General features: G+C 45.8%; 1 protein-coding gene across 1 annotated transcript in view; it reads right to left on the bottom strand.

The window, feature by feature from the left end:
• The window catches only part of LOC108783831 (vesicle transport protein SFT2A-like), a 232709-nt gene that overhangs the window by 199747 nt on the left and 13731 nt on the right, over nucleotides 1-19231 (bottom strand). Inside the window, exon 4 of the mRNA XM_018552508.1 lies at nucleotides 11062-11143. Within this exon, the coding sequence (XP_018408010.1) occupies nucleotides 11062-11143 (82 nt within the window). The remainder of the gene's footprint in view (nucleotides 1-11061; nucleotides 11144-19231) is intronic.

Genomic DNA, 19231 nt, shown 5'->3' with positions numbered 1-19231 from the left:
ACGGCCATCGCTGGCCGTTTAAAATCCTGGCGGGTTCCCGCTCGTGCGCGCCAGGGGCCGCGCGTGATCGTGCACGAAGAACGTATAAAGACACCCACCCGCATCCAGGAGACTCCCGTCCGGCCGCCTTTCAACGATCGGCGGACGGGAGGTGGTTAATGTATACCACTGTGATTACCTGAATGCTAGACCCTGTATCTGCCTACACAGGGAAATACTAGTCTTTTGATCCCACTAATAAGACTGCATACTGTTGTGATTTCCGCACTACCAGTTCCCGTATCTGCCTACATTGAGAACTACAAATCCATAGATGCTGTTGCATACCAATGTGATTACCTTGATGTTAGATCCTGTATCTGCCTACACAGGGAAATACTGGTCTTTTGATCCCACTAATAAGACTGCATACTATTGTGATCTCCTCAATAGCAGATCCTGTATCTGCCTACATTGAGAACTACAAGTCCTTAGATTCTGTTGCATACTATCTGCTTATAATCGGGAACTACATATCCTTAGACACTACTATTGGGACTGCAACCTCCGCTCCCTACAAACCTCTAACCGCACCATCTCCTTATTGGTGCCTCACACCACTTGCACCTATTACACAAACGGTTGATGATGTAAACGATTCCTACCCTCCTTTGAATTACCTGGAGAGTGTACATTGGAATCGCACACTGACTAACCGTAACCAGAAAATAGCCTCCGCAGTTGAGATCCCAGTTGTAGTAATGCAGAGTGTTACAGAGTGCGGGAAATATTTAAAATACATATTTATTTTTTAAAACACCGGGACAGATATGTGTAATAGATGTTTTATCTTTTATTAACATATATTTATGTCATATGAATGAAGGATACCAGGATCATACACTTTTTATGGGGATATATTTTAGTTTGTTTTTTTGTTTATATATGAATTATGAAGAATAATAAATTGTAAAAAAAATTAAGAATTTTGTGTATATGGAAAGTTTTCTGCCCTGGGATCTCCATTAAGAGGGTATTTGCTGCTTTTTTTAGATTTTATTTTTATGGTTTTTTTTGTTCTTTACTGTTAGGGGCTTTGGGGAAATATCAGGGGTCTAAACAGCCCCCTAATATTTCTCTTTGAATGAACAGGAAGTGATGTTGAGCACTTCTTATTCATTTATAATTGGGGACACAGTAACTAAATACTATGTTCTGTTATTTACAAACATCAGTGTGATCAGAACTGATCACACTGCCATTCGAGCAGTACATGGAAGGATCAGCAAATATTTAACGTTCTCCCACTCTCCGCTGACATTGTCAGTCTTGATGGCTTCTCTCCTCCCTGCTGGGTGCCGGCAGCTGGATCGGCTCTGTGTCCCCTCCATTCCCTGCTGCTTCTGCTGACACAGGCAGGGGAGAGCAGTGGGGACACAGACCAAAGCTTGCAGCAGATGCCCAGTGGGGAGGAGATAAGCTGGGCAAGCATCGCATTTTTGGATGCCTTTTTTATTTTTAGAATTTTGCCCATAGTACCATTTTCGGCTGAAATGTTTTGGCGGCCAAAATTGTGGTGCATGCCTATTTAAAATTGGTTAAAGTTTGGTGCAGTTACTTTTTCCACACATTCCATTGCTCATTTCATTATCAAGAGAATTGTAAATGAAACAGTGCTAGAACTGAACTAACAATAAGGAAAAACTTGTAAAAACATACATACATAGTTACAGGTTGAGAGTAGCGTGCCCCAGGGTTCTGTGCTAGGCCCCATACTGTTTAACCTATGTATTAAATGATATTGGGGAAGGTGTTAATAGCTGATGTAGCACAGGCTTAGTATTGCTTTTGTAATATATGCAGAGTATTGCTCTCTGAAACTGCATTACATCTTCTGGCTTAACTGATAGATCACAGAGACTGGAGGAGAGACTCTATTGGTTACTGCTTTGGCTAAGAAGGAAGCCGACCCCTAACAACAAAGGCAAGCAAGGACTTGATTGGATAGCAGCCAGAAGAGCTGTGATTGGCTAGCAGGCCGTTTTTTGGTGAGACAGAGAACACAAGGAGAACAGACTGAGGAGAGAGAGGGGGACACAGTGAGAGAGACACAGACTGGTATGTTGCAGCCTGACAGGGGAAAGTGTCCCTTGTGCTTGTTTCCTGTGTACTGCCAGATCTGGGATTCCTGTGGAGATTTCTAAAGCGAGGTGCAGGCTTGAGAGGGGAGTTTTTCCTGTTTCATTCTTCCCTTTCGCCTGATCTCTGAAGATGTGCTAACAGTGCAGTGACATCTAGAGGCGGATTCCTGTACTGCAATCATCATCATCATCATCATCATCCTCCTGTTTTGGAAGATCCTGTGGCCTGTGTTGCTCCCATCGCCATCCAGGCAGCTGAGACAGCGATCAAAATACCAATTGCTGGAAGGAAGATACATCAAGTGCATCTAATGGTGAGAGATCTTCTGCCATCCTTGTGAGATCTTCTGCCATCCCTGTGTGATTGCTTAATCCTGCTAGATCCCATTAACTGGCAAGGCAGCTCTATCTGAAGGGGGATCACCACCTTTGTTAATATTTGTTACCCTGCGAAGATACCCCTTTCCATCCTGTGGATTACAAATATTGTTTACCAAAGGCTGAGTACTCCATCACAGAATTTAAAGGGCCCCAACGCATGCAGACTTTGGGTGTGTGTAGAATTCCCACTGGCCAGTGGTTTGCTAGAACCTATGAGACCTAGATAGGCTATTATAGTTATATTGCTTTTAGATACCTGTTGAACAGTATCGCTGTATTGTGTAACTGACAGTGTCGTTCACCACTCGCTCAGTGCATTTCAGGCAAGGCCTCCCACTGGCGGGTAAAGTGAACGAACACCAATGCTGGTTTAATCTGCTGAGCGGTTGTATCATATCATTGCATTTGATATTGTTATCCTCTTATTCAGTTTATTTTTTTCCAGGGCTTATTGCTAGTTAGATAAAGCCCATCCAAAAGTGTAAACGGTGTATTGGTGTTACTTGGGTCCAGGTGAGGGTGAGTCATCACTGGTGCGGGACAGAAGGCCCGTATATTACAGCGGCCCTTGCGGGGGTAGCGCTATACATGGGGGCTCGTCCGGGATACCTTTTGGTCCCTGTCACAGAGTGATGACTACCTCTACCAGCCAAGTCACCATGATGGACCCTGGTACTGCTGCCAAGTGGTGTGAAGAGCAAAATGGCAGGTTGGGGCTCTGTGTAATTATGAGTCTCACTGGTGCCACCTGGACTGAGATACAGGTTCAGCAAGTAGTGTCAGCTTTGATACCTGATCAGAAAACATTCATATTGGACCTGAAAGTTGATCAGGCAGTCTCTCGCACGTATGCTTTGCTAGAATGGAAAAGAGGGATTCCGACCTGTTTCCAGGGAGTTAGCATACAGTTACCAGGGGATCTTGACGTTCAGCTTATACAGCCAAGTATGCTGGATGATCACCCTGAAAATGTTAGCTCAACAACATCAGGACCAGGAGTATCAACTACTACTTCCACCCCAACTACAGGGTTCCCTCCTGTTACATTCTTTACCGATATAGGAAAGCTGGTGGAAACGTTGGCCCAAAACTCAGCCGCGTCTGCCAATTATGGATATCGCAAGTTGCGGTTCTATTCCGGGAAGGTCCCTGTGCCATCTGGGGAAGAGGACTTTGAAACCTGGATAGATCAGGCAGTGCAGGCTGTGGAAGAATGGGAAGTTGCTGACACAGTAAAAAGACAAAGGTTAATCGAGAGCCTAAGAACTCCTGCTTCAGATGTCATCAGAAACCTAAAAAGTGACAAACCAGGCTGCACAGCCGCTGAGTGTCTAGAAGCTTTACGAGAAATTTTTGGAGGGGTGGAGGACTCTACTGAGCTAATGCATATGTTCTCACACACCTATCAAAATGAAGGAGAAGAGTTATCCACGTATGTCGGGCAGCTGGATAAAATCCTTCTAAAAGGAGGCATGGAGCCGAGTCATGCAAGCAAAGCTTGTGTTGGATCAAATTCTTCAAGGAGCACTCCCACTGGATCCCATAATGTTGAAATTTCGGACTAGAGACCAGAATATTCCATTGACTTATTCCAAATTGGTCAAAGCTATCCTAGAAGAAGAAGAGGCTTTAATTAAGGCTAAAAAAACTGCTAATGCTTCACATGCAGCTTTCACCGCAGAAGTAGGAACCGTGGGCATAGTGGAAGTCCAGTCCGAAGTAATGGCTTTGAAAACTCAGATGTCACAAATCATGGAGTTGATGACATTGGTGTCTGCTAGGATTGCCATACCTGAGGGGGAAAAGACATTGAAGCCAACCAGGGGAGAGGCAATACAGAATGTTCCTGCTGGAGAACCCTCTAGTTCAGTGGTCTGCTATAATTGTGGGGGTATTGGTCACTATCAATGTGACTGCACCAGCCCACCAAAGCCACGAAGAGAACATCGTAAGCCGGCGGGAAACTCCAGAGGGCCCTGGTGAGGGAGCCAGCCAGGTGCCCATCCAAGTCAGCTCGTTCCAGTTCCCAAGTCTTAAGAAAAGGGCGGTTAAAGCCTAAACCTTTGTACCAAGCCTCACCCAAAGCCTGTTAGGCGGCCCAAGTTACTCTCAGATTCAGGTCCCAGACCACGGGAGATCAGTGCACACCAAACTCAAAACTGTCGGTCTAGACGACAACGGAAATGGGCACAGACCAAAAGAGGGTTTCAAGCCCAAACAGCTGAGCAAGCTGCATCAAAACAGCCAAGCAAGTTCCCGGATAAGCTGGTGGGCCCTTCTCCTATAGTGCCAGTTCAGGTGGAAGATGTATACACAAAAGCCCTTCTAGACTCTGGCACCCAAGTGACTCTAATTTACCGTGATTTCTATGATAAACACCTGAAACACCTGCCCTTGAAGGAGTTAGAAAGTCTAGAGATCTGGAGAATAGGAACTAAGAAGCTCCCCTATGACGGATATCTTCCAGTCAAGCTTGAATTTGGCCCATCTGTTGTAGGACAGCAAGAGGCTTCTGACACATTGGCCATTGTATGTCCCCGCCCTCCAGGGGCTAATCGGAGTTCCATGATTGTGGGGACAAACACTGGTTTGGTTCGACGGTTACTCACTCCTCATATCTCAGAGGGTGAGGCCACAGCTAAAAGTATACATCCTATGTTGTGCTCAGTGTACCAGCGATTGATCCAGGAACAAAAGGCCCCAGCAGAAGGAGTGGCAAAATTGTGGAAGTTGGACAAGACAGAAAAGGTCTTGCAGCCAGGTGAAGTAGCATGTCTGCGGGTTTCAGTGAAACTGAATTGGGACCAACCTGGTCCTTATGTTATCCTTGAAGGTGACCCACAGAAGACAGATTCAGGTTTGGAACTGATTCCAGAAATCATATCTATGAAGGCTTTACAGAGAACCCATGGAAAGGTTCCTGTCAGTGTTCGTAACGTTACCGATTCTCCAGTGAAGCTTTGGGCCCGAATGATGATAGGGCAAGTAAACCCAGCCACACCCATCACACCACATTGTGTAGTGGGGAAAGCCAAGGAAGAGTTACCAGAGGAGTATTTCTATCCAAAAGGCTCTCCTATGACATCTGAATGGAAAGAACGGGCAAAAACACAACTTTTAAAGTGGAGGAAAATTTTCTCGAAAAACGAGTTTGACGTGGGATGCGCAAAGAGTGCACAGCATCATATTCGTCTACAAGAGGATAGGCCATTTCGAGAACGGTCTCGACGAATCCCATTGACGGATTTAGATGACCTTAGAGAACATATTGCGGAGTTGAAGAGGACGGGAATTATTCAGGAGTCCCGAAGTCCCTATGCTTCTCCCATTGTGGTAGTGAGGAAGAAAAATGGGTCATTAAGGATGTGTATCGAATATTGCACAAAAGAACCATCCCAGACCAGTACACCACTCCACGAATAGAAGATGCCCTGCAATGCCTTTCAGGGGCCAAATGGTTCAGCGTGTTGGACCTGAGAAGTGGGTACCATCAGATCCCCATGCATCCAGATGACCGGGAGAAAACTGCTTTCATCTGCCCCGTGGGGTTCTTTGAGTTTGAACGGATGCCACAGGGTCTGTCGGGAGCCCCTGCTACATTCCAACGCTTGATGGAGCGGACGGTTGGTGACATGAACTTAATTGAAGTGTTAGTGTACCTAGATGACATAATTGTCTTTGGACGGACTTTGGAAGAACATGAAGAGCGTCTAGGGAAGGTTCTGAAGCGACTCTGTGAAGAGGGGTTGAAGCTGTCTCTTGAGAAGTGCCAGTTCTATCAGTCATCAGCCACCTACCTCGGGCATGTTGTCTCAACGGAGGGAGTAGCCACTGACCCCAAGAAGTTGGAAGCCATTACCACTTGGCCCAGGCCCAGAAATGTGCAAGAGCTGAGATCTTTTCTTGGGTTCTGCTCCTACTACAGGAGGTTTGTGGAGGGATTTGCAAAAATAGCCAGACCTCTCACTGAACTTTTGCGGGCTGGTGACGATGAAGGAGAGCAAGAGGCCTCAGAAGTAGTCCGGCAAACTAGTGGAGTGAGAAAGTCTCGGGAGTCCATAGAGGGAGAGTGGTCTGATCAATGTGAACAAGCTTTCCTTCAATTGAAGAGCTTGACCAATGCCCCAGTCTTAGCCTACGCTGACATCCGCAAGCCCTATGAGCTTCATGTTGATGCCAGCAGAGAAGGACTGGGTGGTGTGTTGTATCAAGAACATGATGGACGTCTGAAACCTGTTGCTTATGTGAGTTGAAGCCTTACTCTATCTGAGAGAAATTACCCCACTCACAAGTTGGAATTTTTGGCGTTGAAATGGGCTGTCGTGGACAAACCGAAAGAATACCTGTATGGTGCAAAATTTGAAGTGAAAACCGATTTATCCAGTGCATTCTCCAGAATGTTGGAGGGGATGTGGACTCGTAGGTACACACGGACACATATGGTGGTCCTGTCCTAAAGTGAAACCTTTTTGGTTGCAAGTCACCACTCTTATTGCATCCATAACGGGACAACCCCCCCCTACCGACCCTTGGGTATGCTTACTACACGTCAGATACACCGCTTGTAAAGTATAGGAAAGCCTTGATGCCACATCTATTGAATGCTGCAAAGTTCCTTATTCCCAAATACTGGAGCACCCCTGTGGTGCCTTCAATAAAGGAATGGATTCATAAAGTTGATTATCTGTGTCATATGGAGGAACTTACTGCGCTGAGACAGGAACGTATAGCTGTGTTTGAAACCACTTGGTCTCCTTGGGTTACCTTTAAAGCTACGCTTATATATACACAGCTGGCCTGTTAGCTAACTAATTAACTTCTACCGGGACCTTTCTGGAGTTAATCAAAAGGTGTAAATAATGTTGATCTATAAATGGTATATTAGAATAATGGAAATGGTAGTGTCTGTGGAGTCGGTCGTTTGCTAGGGGCCTATAATGGGAGGATTGAATAGGTCTTTGCATGAAAACGCTCCCCCCCCTACCCTGAAGAATCTTACCACACACACCTCTCTTTTCTCCCTCCTTCCCCCTCTATTTTTCTTTTCCCTCCCCTGCTTATCCCTTCCTTTTCCTTAAATGTGGAGTACCCCACCGGGTATGACTTTGGCCTATAAGGTGCAGACACATGAGTAAAGCAAAGTCTTAGTGTGCTGAGAGGCAGAGAAATGTGTCTGCTCATAAAAGTGGACTGTATCTGAAATGTACACTTCTTGTTTGAAATATATTTGCCCTGTCTGAAATGTATTCTGCTTGGTGGGAAATGTACATGTTTTGTTTAACAAATTATACTTAATAAAAATTGAATATTTAAAAAAAAAAAAACCCGAAGATCCTCTTTGTTCTATGACTTTGAAAGCCTTGGAGAGGGGTCGCCCAGAACTTCTACTGACGGCAGACTCCTCAAAGGAGGCTCGATTGGTTCACAAGGAGTGGAATCTACTGCAGCTCTCAGACGGGATGGTCTACCGAAGGGGCCCCTCAGATGGTCCAGAGGAGAGTTGTTGTCAGAGTACCTGTGAGAACCGAGACTTCTTTACCCAAACCATCTTCTTCCAGGCAAGTTCCAGTTAACAGGTCTCAACCTCTACTGCCGGATGAGGCCACAACAATAGAAGATGACAGTGATGATGATCTGGAGGTAGGATGGTTGTGGCCATCTGAGCCCATGGATGCCACTCCATCCACCTCCACTGCTAATCAGCACTCGGGTGAGCTCTGGCCTGATGCACCTGAATTTGTACCCCAGGTGCAAGACAATTCAGAACTAGTAGAGCAAGACTACCAGTTAGTCCATTAACCTGATGAAGGGCTTCCGGATGGGAGTTCCCCTGAACCCGAAGGAGAACTATTTGCGGAAAGCCACCTTGATCCCGATGAAGAATCCTGTGAAGAGACTCATCTTGAGCCCAAAGAACAGAGAGTTAAGAGAACAGTGAGACCCCCCACTCAGATTAACATATGACACTCCTAGAACAAGCTCAGAAGAAGCTATTCCCACTGTTCGCAGACTTCCTGATTCTCAGGCATATTCAATGGTGGTACCAGTGACTGATGTCCCTGACCCACCTCCCGGCGCACCTTGGTGGCAGTTTCTATTACCTAATGCTTTGTTAGGAAATGTCATAAAATCAGCCTTAGATCACAGGCTTAAGCTGTTGGTCCATATGCAAGGTTACTGTATAAATGTTATGTTATTATTAACTGCACTCATTTTATCTCTTTGGGGGACCAAAGATTTTTTGGAAGGGGGTGGATGTAGCACAGGCTTAGTATTGCTTTTGTAATATATGCAGAGTATTGCTCTCTGAAACTGCATTACATCTTCTGGCTTAACTGATAGCTCACAGAGACTGGAGGAGAGACTCTATTGGTTACTGCTTTGGCTAAGAAGGAAGCCGACCCCCAACAACAAAGGCAAGCAAGGACTTGATTGGATAGCAGCCAGAAGAGCTGTGATTGGCTAGCAGGCCTGGTGAGACAGAGAATACAAGGAGAACAGACGGAGGAGAGAGAGGGGGACACAGTGAGAGAGACACAGACTGGTATGTTGCAGCCTGACAGGGGAAAGTGTCCCTTGTGCTTGTTTCCTGTGTACTGCCAGATCTGGGATTCCTGTGGAGATTTCTAAAGGGAGGTTCTGGCTTGAGAGGGGAGTTTTTCCTGTTTAATTCTTCCCTTTCGCCTGATCTCTGAAGATGTGCTAACAGTGCAGTGACATCTAGAGGCGGATTCCTGTACTGCCATCATCATCATCATCCTGTTTTGGAAGATCCTGTGGCCTGTGTTGCTCTCATCGCCATCCAGTCAGCTGAGACAGCTATCAAGATACCAATTGCTGGAGGGAAGATACATCAAGTGCATCTAATGGTGAGAGATCTTCTGCCATCCTTGAGAGATCTTCTGCCATCCCTGTGTGATTGCTTAATCCTGCTAGATCCCATTAACTGGCAAGGCAGCTCTATCTGAAGGGAGATCACCACCTTTGTTATTATTTGTTACCCTGCGAAGATACCCCTTTCCATCCTGTGGATTACAAATATTGTTTACCAAAGGCCGAGTACTCCATCACAGAATTTAAAGGGCCCCAACGCATGCAGACTTTGGGTGTGTGTAGAATTCCCACTGGCCAGTGGTTAGCTAGAACCTATGAGACCTAGATAGGCTATTATAGTCATATTGCTTTTAGATACCTGTTGAACAGTATCGCTGTATTGTGTAACTGACAGTGTCGTTCACCACTCGCTCAGTGCATTTCAGGCAAGGCCTCCCACTGGCGGGTAAAGTGAACGAACACCAATGCTGGTTTAATCCGCTGAGCGGTTGTATCATATCATTGCATTTGATATTGTTATCCTGTTATTCAGTTTATTTTTTTCCAGGGCTTATTGCTAGTTTAATAAAGCCCATCCAAAAGTGTAAACGGTGTATTGGTGTTACTTGGGTCCAGGTGAGGGTGAGTCATCACTGGTGCGGGACAGAAGGCCTGTATATTACAGCGGCCCTTGCAGGGGTAGCGCTATACTATGTTTCTGTGTTTGCAGGTAACACTAAAATTTGGAGGGTAATAGACACGGACTTAGACATTATAACATTACAGGAGGACCTGAATAAAATAGGGGAGTGGGCGACTAATTGGCAGATGAGGTTTAATGTTGAAAAATTTAAAGTAATGCATTTTGGGGTTAAAAACAGGCAAGCGGAATACACATTAATGGGAACTCCACTAGGGAAGTCAGAAATGGAAAAAGATCTGGGGTTCATAGTAGACCACAAATTGAATACCAGCACGCAATGCCAGGCTGCGGCAAACAAAGCGAGCAGAGTACTGTCATGCATTAAAAAGGGAATGTTCTGTAGAGACAAAGCTTTAATTTTGCCACTTTATAGATCACTGGTTCAGCCTCATCTTGAGTATGTGGCTCAGTTTTGGTCACCTATCCACAGAAAGGATGTTCTGGAGCTGGAGAGAGTCCAGAGAAGGGCAACTAAACTAATTAAGGGGATGGAGGACCTAAGCTATGAGACAAGGTTGCTGTTCATGATGGAAGTGAGAAGATTAAGAGGAGGCATGATTTTAATGTACAAAATGTTTAGTGGTGATGGCAACATTAGCAATAGACTTTTTACTGTAAACTCCCTAACAAAAACTAGAGGCCACCACCTAAAATTGGCAGAGACAAAAATTTAACCCCAAAGGGCGTAGGGGATTCTTTTCAGTCAGAGTGGTTAGATTTTGGAACTCTCTGCCACGAGCAGTGGTATCAGCAGAGAGTATTGAATCATTCAAAAATCAATTAGATACCATCCTAAGAGATCGAAACTTACATGGGTACAGGTACTCTTAAACCCAAGACCACACATGCACGCACTACACACACAGGTTGAACTTAATGGACCTGTGTCTTTATTCAACCTCAAATACTATGTAACTATATGACAATAAGCAAAAACTTGTAAAAACATACATAACTAGGCAATACTGCATACAAAACATGTCTGTGTGTTGCTGTCATATTCATACATACATATTCATTTAAAAATATGCCTGCTATACTCACCAACATAACTACTGTAGCAATAAGTCTGGTTGGTTCGAACATTTTTTTAAGCTGTTTCACCGGTCCCATAAGAAAGCAAGTGCTAATGAAAATAAGAGAAATAATTTTTCTTGAATTTTTATTAGTATACAGATGGGTTATTTTACATAGGAATAATAATGTGCATAACAATCATTTGTACAAGTATCATCTATGAACCATGATGTTTGGGCTAATTCTACCCACTCGCCACATAATTACTAAAACACGTCGCACACAACATTTATGTTTTACTTGTTTTAATTATAGTTTGTATAGTGAAAATTTCTATCATATATAGCATCATTTTTTGCACTGCTGCCCCACGTTGAGCTACACTAAGACTGTTCCAACCCTTGTACAGTCGCAAGTCTCTCATTGTCCTTGGCAACTGCTATTTAATGCCAATGTAAGCCCCTTCAGCACCAAGCTTAAGATGATTTCCTCAAAATGCAATGCCTACCTACAGGACACCACCCGGAAGCAACATCACAGCTCAAGGAGGATGCCACTTCTACCAGCTCTCAATGGGTGCGTGTGCCCACTCGCATCCAGAGACTGTTCCTGAATACTGACAATAGGAAATTAGGTTTTTTACATCTTCCTGGGTGATTATTACCTGCCTTATGCCTAATGGTGCTCCTAAAATGTTTTAACACCTTTTGTTTTTATTAGACTGAAAACTTTTAGTCCCTGTTCACATCTAGGCAATTTGTCACTCAAAAGGTAAGCGTGAAAGAATGCTGAAGACAAGGAATCCCAGTTGCTTGTCTTGAGCGCGACACAATGTTCAAGACAAGGAATCCCATTAATTTCTATGGCCCCTGTTCACACCTGAGCATTGTGTTGAAAGCAGAAAAATGCCTGTCGCTGGAAAAAGTATGAGTTACTTTTTGGCAAATTGCAGTGCTTCACCAACCTCACCTTACTAACCTCTTTTCACCCCACTCTGCTCGAAATGGTAAAAAATCGGTAAGCCCTTACCTCCCTCTCCGCCGACCGAACCCTCTGGGTCACAGACCTACAAAACAAATACCGGATATCTTCAAGCCGAGACCGGAGGCTTTGGGCCCGCGCTCTCCAAACATGGCGTCCGCTGCTCCCCATGCGGCCAAACTGGGAACCAGAAACAGCTCCAGCTCGCAACCGCGGCCTGACGAAGCCCTTTCTGCATACTTGAAACTACTACCGACTAAAGCGGAACTCTCGTCGATAGCGGGAGACATTAAGATGTCAGTGAACTCCGCCATATCTGACTTGAGAAAGGACATACTGGACGTAGGCCGGAGACTCAGCGCAGTAGAACGAGAGGGAGAGGGACTGTGCCCTAGGGGCTTTGCAGGACTTTACTGCAACGTCTGCCCGTACGATGATCGACATGAGGAGACACATTGAGGACTTGGACAATAGAGGCCGCAGATCTAAAATCAGGGTACGCGGCGTACTGGAGACAATACCCACGGAGGGGGTACACTCGACTCTGCAATCGATCTTCAATAATCTCCTGGATCGCCCATCGGAATCTCCGATCGAGTTTGTCAGAGCACATAGGGCTCTCCGCCCGCGCCCGACTCCAGACGGCCCTCCCAGGGACATTGTATGTTGCCTGCAGAACTTCCCGCTCAAGGAGGAGATCCTACAAAGAGCAAGGGCGCGAACACCGATCCTCTATGAAGGCCACAAAATACACTTGTTCCAGGACCTTTCTGCCCTAACGCTTCAGCAACGGAGGGCCCTTCGCCCGCTACTGGACAGTCTCCGCCACCATGAAATACCGTATCGCTGGCGTTACCCCTTTTGCCTATCAGCAGAGGACGCACAGCTTTCCTGCGCTTCCCGGACGAGATAGCAGACTTCTGCCGCCAACTGGATGTACCACCGGTGGAAGTCCCGGACTGGTATGGTGATCTCCGTGCCCCCACCTGTCCGGCGATACCTGAACCGCAAACCAGTGAGATGACATCGGGTTCCCGCCAAGGCCTAGGCGCACCACGAGACAGGACCGGAGAACGACGCAGACGCAAAAAGAGGAGGACCTGGACCTAGAGAGATGAATCCCTAGAGGACTCCACGGCCTGACAACCCTATGGCTGAGTATCGATAACTTTCCTTATATGTTTAGACTGCCGCAGTTGATATATTAACCTTGAGGCCTTATAGTCCCTACGTCTCGGCTAACTGAATACCTCACGGGGAAATCCGAAACAGAGGCTTTGCAGCGTTATGCCGTTGACCCCCTGGCTGACGGGTAGGGATGAAAGACGCACGCTACCATCTCCCAGATGCTACAGTTTACAGGTTTCTTACTACTGCAATTACTGTTTACACTGAGCCGTTAGATGTTCTCTGACTTAGTTTGCTAAGTTTAATTTCACGGATCTATGCTTGCCATACATGCATAAACTATGTAAGGGACTAGATATACGCCCTAACCCTCCGGTTTGGTACATCTGCTCTGGGGACGACAATACCCCATTATTTGAATAAGGGTTTGCATGGATCCAAGATAAAAGTTTTCTCTTTTGCTTCTTATTGAGATATGTTATTATATTCATCATTTCTATGTTTTAACCAAAGATGGCGCTGATCTCATGAGAGGAGCGGGGGAGGATGGGGTGGGTCGGGGCTGACCCCCTGGCAATGACCCACCTCCATACCCGGGGCCTCCTCCGCTCATCTTTTAAGCCGCGGAACACTAGATGCATGTTGAGCGTCAAGTGGTCTATTATTAACCCCCCCCCCCTTTTGATGTTACCGGTTTTTATCAAACTACACGAATGTTAAATTCTTGAGGTGAAAATAATTACCCGCTTCTCTGCAGCTATGTGCTCAGCCCTACTGCGCTTAGCAGGGATGACTGCCCACGTACCTGCGGATTCACTATACTTCTATTGAAAGTCCACTTGGTGTCGGACCTGTTCTTAGTTACACACACTAGTACCCACCCCCCTGAGTGAGGTTACGGGCAAACCGTTATTATCCACCCTCTTTTCTGCTAAGTGACCTCCTACTACACCCCATTTCTAGACGACATACTTAGACGGCTGTCGCAGTAGGCGACGTCTGGGGTTTAACTCCCCTCCCCTCTAGACCACCCCCTCATTGTCTTTTACGTTCATACTCCATCTCCCTGCTCCTCCCTCTCGAACGATCTCTCCTGTATCCCCTACACCTCCATACCCCCTTCCCTTTCCTCCCCCTAACCCTACCTATCCTTACCCTCTCACCCACCTCATCCCTCCCTATCCTATCCCAGTGGATCAGATGGCCTTCTCGGGAGACTTACGGGTGTACTCCCTGAATGCCAACGGATTACAATCTCCGGAAAGGAGGTCCATGGTTTTAGGAGACAAAGAAAAACAGGGCGTCAATCGCCTTAATACAGGTAACGCATTTTAAACACGATAAGATTCCGAAATTCTCAAATCCCACATACCCACAATCGTTCCATGCCTCATCTCCCTCAGGACACACCAAAGGGGTGACCATTCTCTTTCATAGGAGTGTAGCTTTTACACTCACTGACCAGATGGTGGATCCAGATGGTAGGTTTTTACTTCTGAAAGGATGCCTAGACCAGGTCCCCATAACCATTGCAAATGTATACATGCCTAACAGACAACATGCTCCCTTCCTTTCCGCCTTCCTCTCCAAGTTGGCAGAATTTGCTGAAGGAACGGTAATACTGGGAGGAGACTTCAATGCCCCACTAAACCCGTTGACGGATACATCGGACCGCAAGACTTCTCTACCTTACCACACTCTCAAATTTCTGAAACGCCGCTTAGAGGACCTCAGACTTTTTGATACCTGGAGGACCTTGCATCCAGATGGCAGAGACTACACATTCTACTCTCCCCTCCATGACAAATACTCCAGAATAGATTACATATTCGTTTCCCAACCAACCCTGCCTTCCCTCACATCAGCGCAAATAGGACAAATCACCATTTCGGACCACGCTCCAGTCATAGCCACATTATCTCTGCGGCCACGTTCCCCTCCCTCCCTGACTTGGAGATTGAACTTCTCTCTCCTAGCTGACACAACCACAACGCACAAAATAAAAATAGACCTACAGGAATATTTTGCACTTAATACTAGAGAAGACACTCACCCTACAATGGTGTGGGAAGCCCATAAATGCTTCATTAGAGGCAAATTCATGGAATATGCCGGGCAATTGAAACGCCAGAGACAAGCCACTATGCTTTCCCTTACGGACCGTATCGCCACTCTTGAACGAACACATAAACAATCGTTAGCAGTCACCACCTTACAAGAACTGACAGACGTATGACGTGAACTGCGACAACTGATTGACTACAAGGTCCGCCGGGCCTTCACGCTCAAAACAGGGCTCTACTACAAGGGCGGGGATAAATGTGGCAAACTGTTGGCAAGAGTTGTCAAGACTCACAAGGGCGCCGCCCACATTCAAGCCATCAAACAAAAGAACGGTACCCCAACTAGCTCACCTCCTGACATAGCTGCCAGCTTCAAAGAATACTACCACTCACTATACAACACCCCCCCTAACCAACGAATCACCGAAGCAGACCCACCCCGACAAGAGACCATCAATGCATACATACACGACTCCCACATGCCCTCAATCCCATCCCAGATAGCAGAAGCCTTAGAGAGCCCTATCACCAGCGAAGAACTAACACGGGCCCTAATCCAAACCAAACCCGGAAAGAGTCCGGGACCAGATGGCCTAACCTCCCAATATTATAAACTTTTCCCTGAAATCCCCTTTCCTAACAGCCTTTAATTCTATAGATAAAGACCACCCACCACCGAAAAGTGCCTTATCAGCGCAGATTACAGTAATCCCAAAAGACGGGAAGGACCCACAACTCTGTTCATCGTACAGACCGATATCCCTACTAAATGTGGATGTAAAACTTTTCGCGAAGATCCTGTCGAATCGCCTTCTCCCGCTTCTACCAAATCTGATCATTCCCTCGCAGTCGGGATTTATGCCCGGCTGAGAGGCGAAAGACAAACAGAACCAAGACACCACAAATCAATACTCAAACACCTGATCAACACGGCCAGAGCGGTCATTCCCAGATACTGGAGAACACAAACTGTCCCGACTCACTCTAAATGGGTCAAACAAGTAAACCACATTTGTGAGATGGAAGAACTCCTTTACACCAAAGCAGATAAGATAGATAAATTCATCAGGCTCTGGTCTTGTTGGAATGACTATGTGACCAGGTCCAGACCTCCCGCCGACGACACGGAACCACAAGTCCCGATGTCCAATCCTACTTAGACTTGTATAGCTCATACTGGTGATACCACTATCAGAAACACTAGACAGAGAGAACAGAGGGTTACGAGCTGTTCACACACTTCACCGAAAGGCGCTGTCCCTCTTCACATGACCCCTCTTACTTGAATATCTGAATACATGTTCGTTATCTGTACTGCTATGTCCTGCCGACCCCACTAGATGTAAAATTGGACTTAAAATGACAAAGGATGCAGATATATGTTATATATGTTGTTAATGTACCCATAATTCATGCTATGGATCAACCTATGTAACCCTGTTGATCATTGTTGTGATTGTCTTCTGTACCACACTTTCTTGAATACAAACTTTATTGAAAAAAAAGAAATTAATGGGATTCCTTGTCTTGAACGTATGAATGGAGCCTTAATACACTGTAATGCACCCCATTGTGTCCCTAACTCCATTTAGAATCCTTGCGTTTTGTCAAGTTCTGCGCCGATTTGGGGTTGAAGGCTGCACAGTTTAGCTGCACATTCCCTGGTACCTGTTAACACCCTAACTCAGAGAACCCTGATTTCTAAAGCCCTTGCCAGTGGCTGCTACATTTATCTGGATCATCGGACTTATTAAAGGATATATTTGACTGGGCCATTTTGAGTGAATTTCTTATCTTTAATTTTTGATTCACGTGTGTGTTTAATGCACAAGGTTGCTTGCACCGTTTGCTGTTGTTTTTTTTTTTTTTAGCTTGATGTCACATTATTAAGGTTTTATCTGCCTGTTCTGAAGCTGCATGACTTCTCCTCTATTACTGGGCTGATTTTTATCATGTAACTGCAAAGACTGGTTCTAAGTATATTTTTGTGGCTTTTTGTTGCACCTGTGTACCTTTTTTTTATCATGAAAATGGAAAGTCCACTTTATTGCCAGCCCCCTGCCCCCAAACGGCTTTGAAAAGTCACTGATCAAGAAACCAATGCCCCAAAAAATGGAAAAATAGGATTTTTGTACTCACTGTAAAATCCTTTGCTCTGTGTTCATTAAAAGAAACAGCTGGATCCTTAGGATCTTGACCATATGGGTTTTATATCACCACCTGCAGAACTAGAACGCTAGGCAAAAAAATAAAAACAACCCAGGGGTGGTGCCTGCTGGTGGCCAAACCCCCTGACTGGAACAATCAACCCAGTTATTACCGAGCAGAAACAAAACAACACCACCATTATGAGGGTGGGTGCTGTGTCCTTCAATGAACGCAGAGAAAAAGATTACAAAAAAGTACAAAAATCCTAGCTTTCGGCACCTGGATTTCAACAGACATGCCGTTAACCCTTTCGCTGCCAAGCCCTCTGAAACATTTTGCACCTCAGCTGGCCACACCATTTTCGCAATTTTTCCCAGTCATTTGATTTTCAACTGCTGCGTTGCTGGCTTTTGTAAAATACCCCCCATATATTTTCTGAAAGCACAGGCCCGGTAGAATAAAAAGATGGTGCTACTAAATTTGTAGGCCCTGCGATAAATGCGCAAATGTTTCTCTAATTAATATTAAACCGATAAACATACACAATTTAATTGATAAAGCACACTAAAATCAGTATCAGTGCACAAAAATATTTTCTGACTAAATCTAAAAGATAAAACTGTATTGAGTTAATAAATAAAAAATATTTAGAAAATTGAAATTACGCCTTTCTGCGAAAAGGTAAAAAAAATGAAGGAACGCAAAACTGTAAATAAGTGATTTATGTTAAAAATCGTTTTTGCGCTGTGTTGGTGTTGTGATAAAATAATACAGACATATATTTCATTGCAACGCATGGTATCACAACGCAGGGCAATGCATCACAAAGCTTTGCCATGCCAAGTTAAAATAATGTTTTTTTTTAAAGAAAAGTCAGACGAGCAGCTTCCGGGCCGGCCGTTGTAATTACACGGCCGGCCGGGAGCTTAACACACATCGAGTGTCTCTAGGGACACTCGATCGCTTCTATCAGCAGCTGTCACTGCCGTTGCCGGTCCCGAGATCCGCTGTGCCCGATGCGGCCGGGACCGGCACGGCTCTGTGACAGGAGATCAAAGGGAGTTCAGTATATGAACTCCCTTTGATCTCCTCTCAGTCTGTAACAGGTCCCGGCACCGGCCCCGTCCAGCGTTACGTGGACGAGCAGTGGCGCCTCCCCCGGCAGTCCCACGTCATTCAGGTCCGCCTCCCTCTTCGGCTTAAGTCGCAGCCCAGCACTTGTCTGGCATTCCAGCAATCAATCCGGACGCCACACACTGCCTGCAAGTCTGTGTACACCTCCTCCAGAACCGTACCTCTCCCCCATCCACTCGACTGCAACAAGGATCTAAGAAACGTGCAGCTACAATGGTGGATCTTCCTCTCTCACCCACAGGGGTTTCTCAGAACCGCAAGTAGTATCTTTTTACTCATCTGCTCATAATGCTCTGCACACTGACTTTAAACAAGTTCCTTCACTAACTGAGTTGTCATTCTGGTCATACGAACTTTCATTTTACTGAATGCAGTTAATATACTGAGGGGTCTATTCACTAAGCCGCCGAGGGCAGCCGAGTGAATGACCGATCAGAAGTGAAGTGAGCCGAACCCTGTTCACTTCAGGCTGGTACGGCTGATTTCAGCCGTACATCGGCTGAAATCAGCCGTAGATCGGCCTGCTTCGTGTGGCTTCGGGTCGGCCGAACATGCTCAGCATGTTCGGTCGACCCGAAGTGCAGAAGGAGTTCGATTCAGTCCTCAGTTCAAGCAAAGCACTGCCACGGCAATCTCCATGAGGCGAGGACACTGAAGAAGGTGGAGAAGTTCAGGGAGATCTGGGATCCAGGTAAGTGCAAAACAGTGCCGAGGCTCCCAAAAGAAAGGATTTGATGTGAAGT

The sequence above is a fragment of the Nanorana parkeri genome, unplaced genomic scaffold (assembly GCF_000935625.1).
Source record: "Nanorana parkeri isolate BGI_ZX_2015 unplaced genomic scaffold, ASM93562v1 scaffold90, whole genome shotgun sequence".
Classification (NCBI taxonomy): domain Eukaryota; kingdom Metazoa; phylum Chordata; class Amphibia; order Anura; family Dicroglossidae; genus Nanorana; species Nanorana parkeri.
This window is presented reverse-complemented; position numbering and strand designations above follow the sequence as displayed.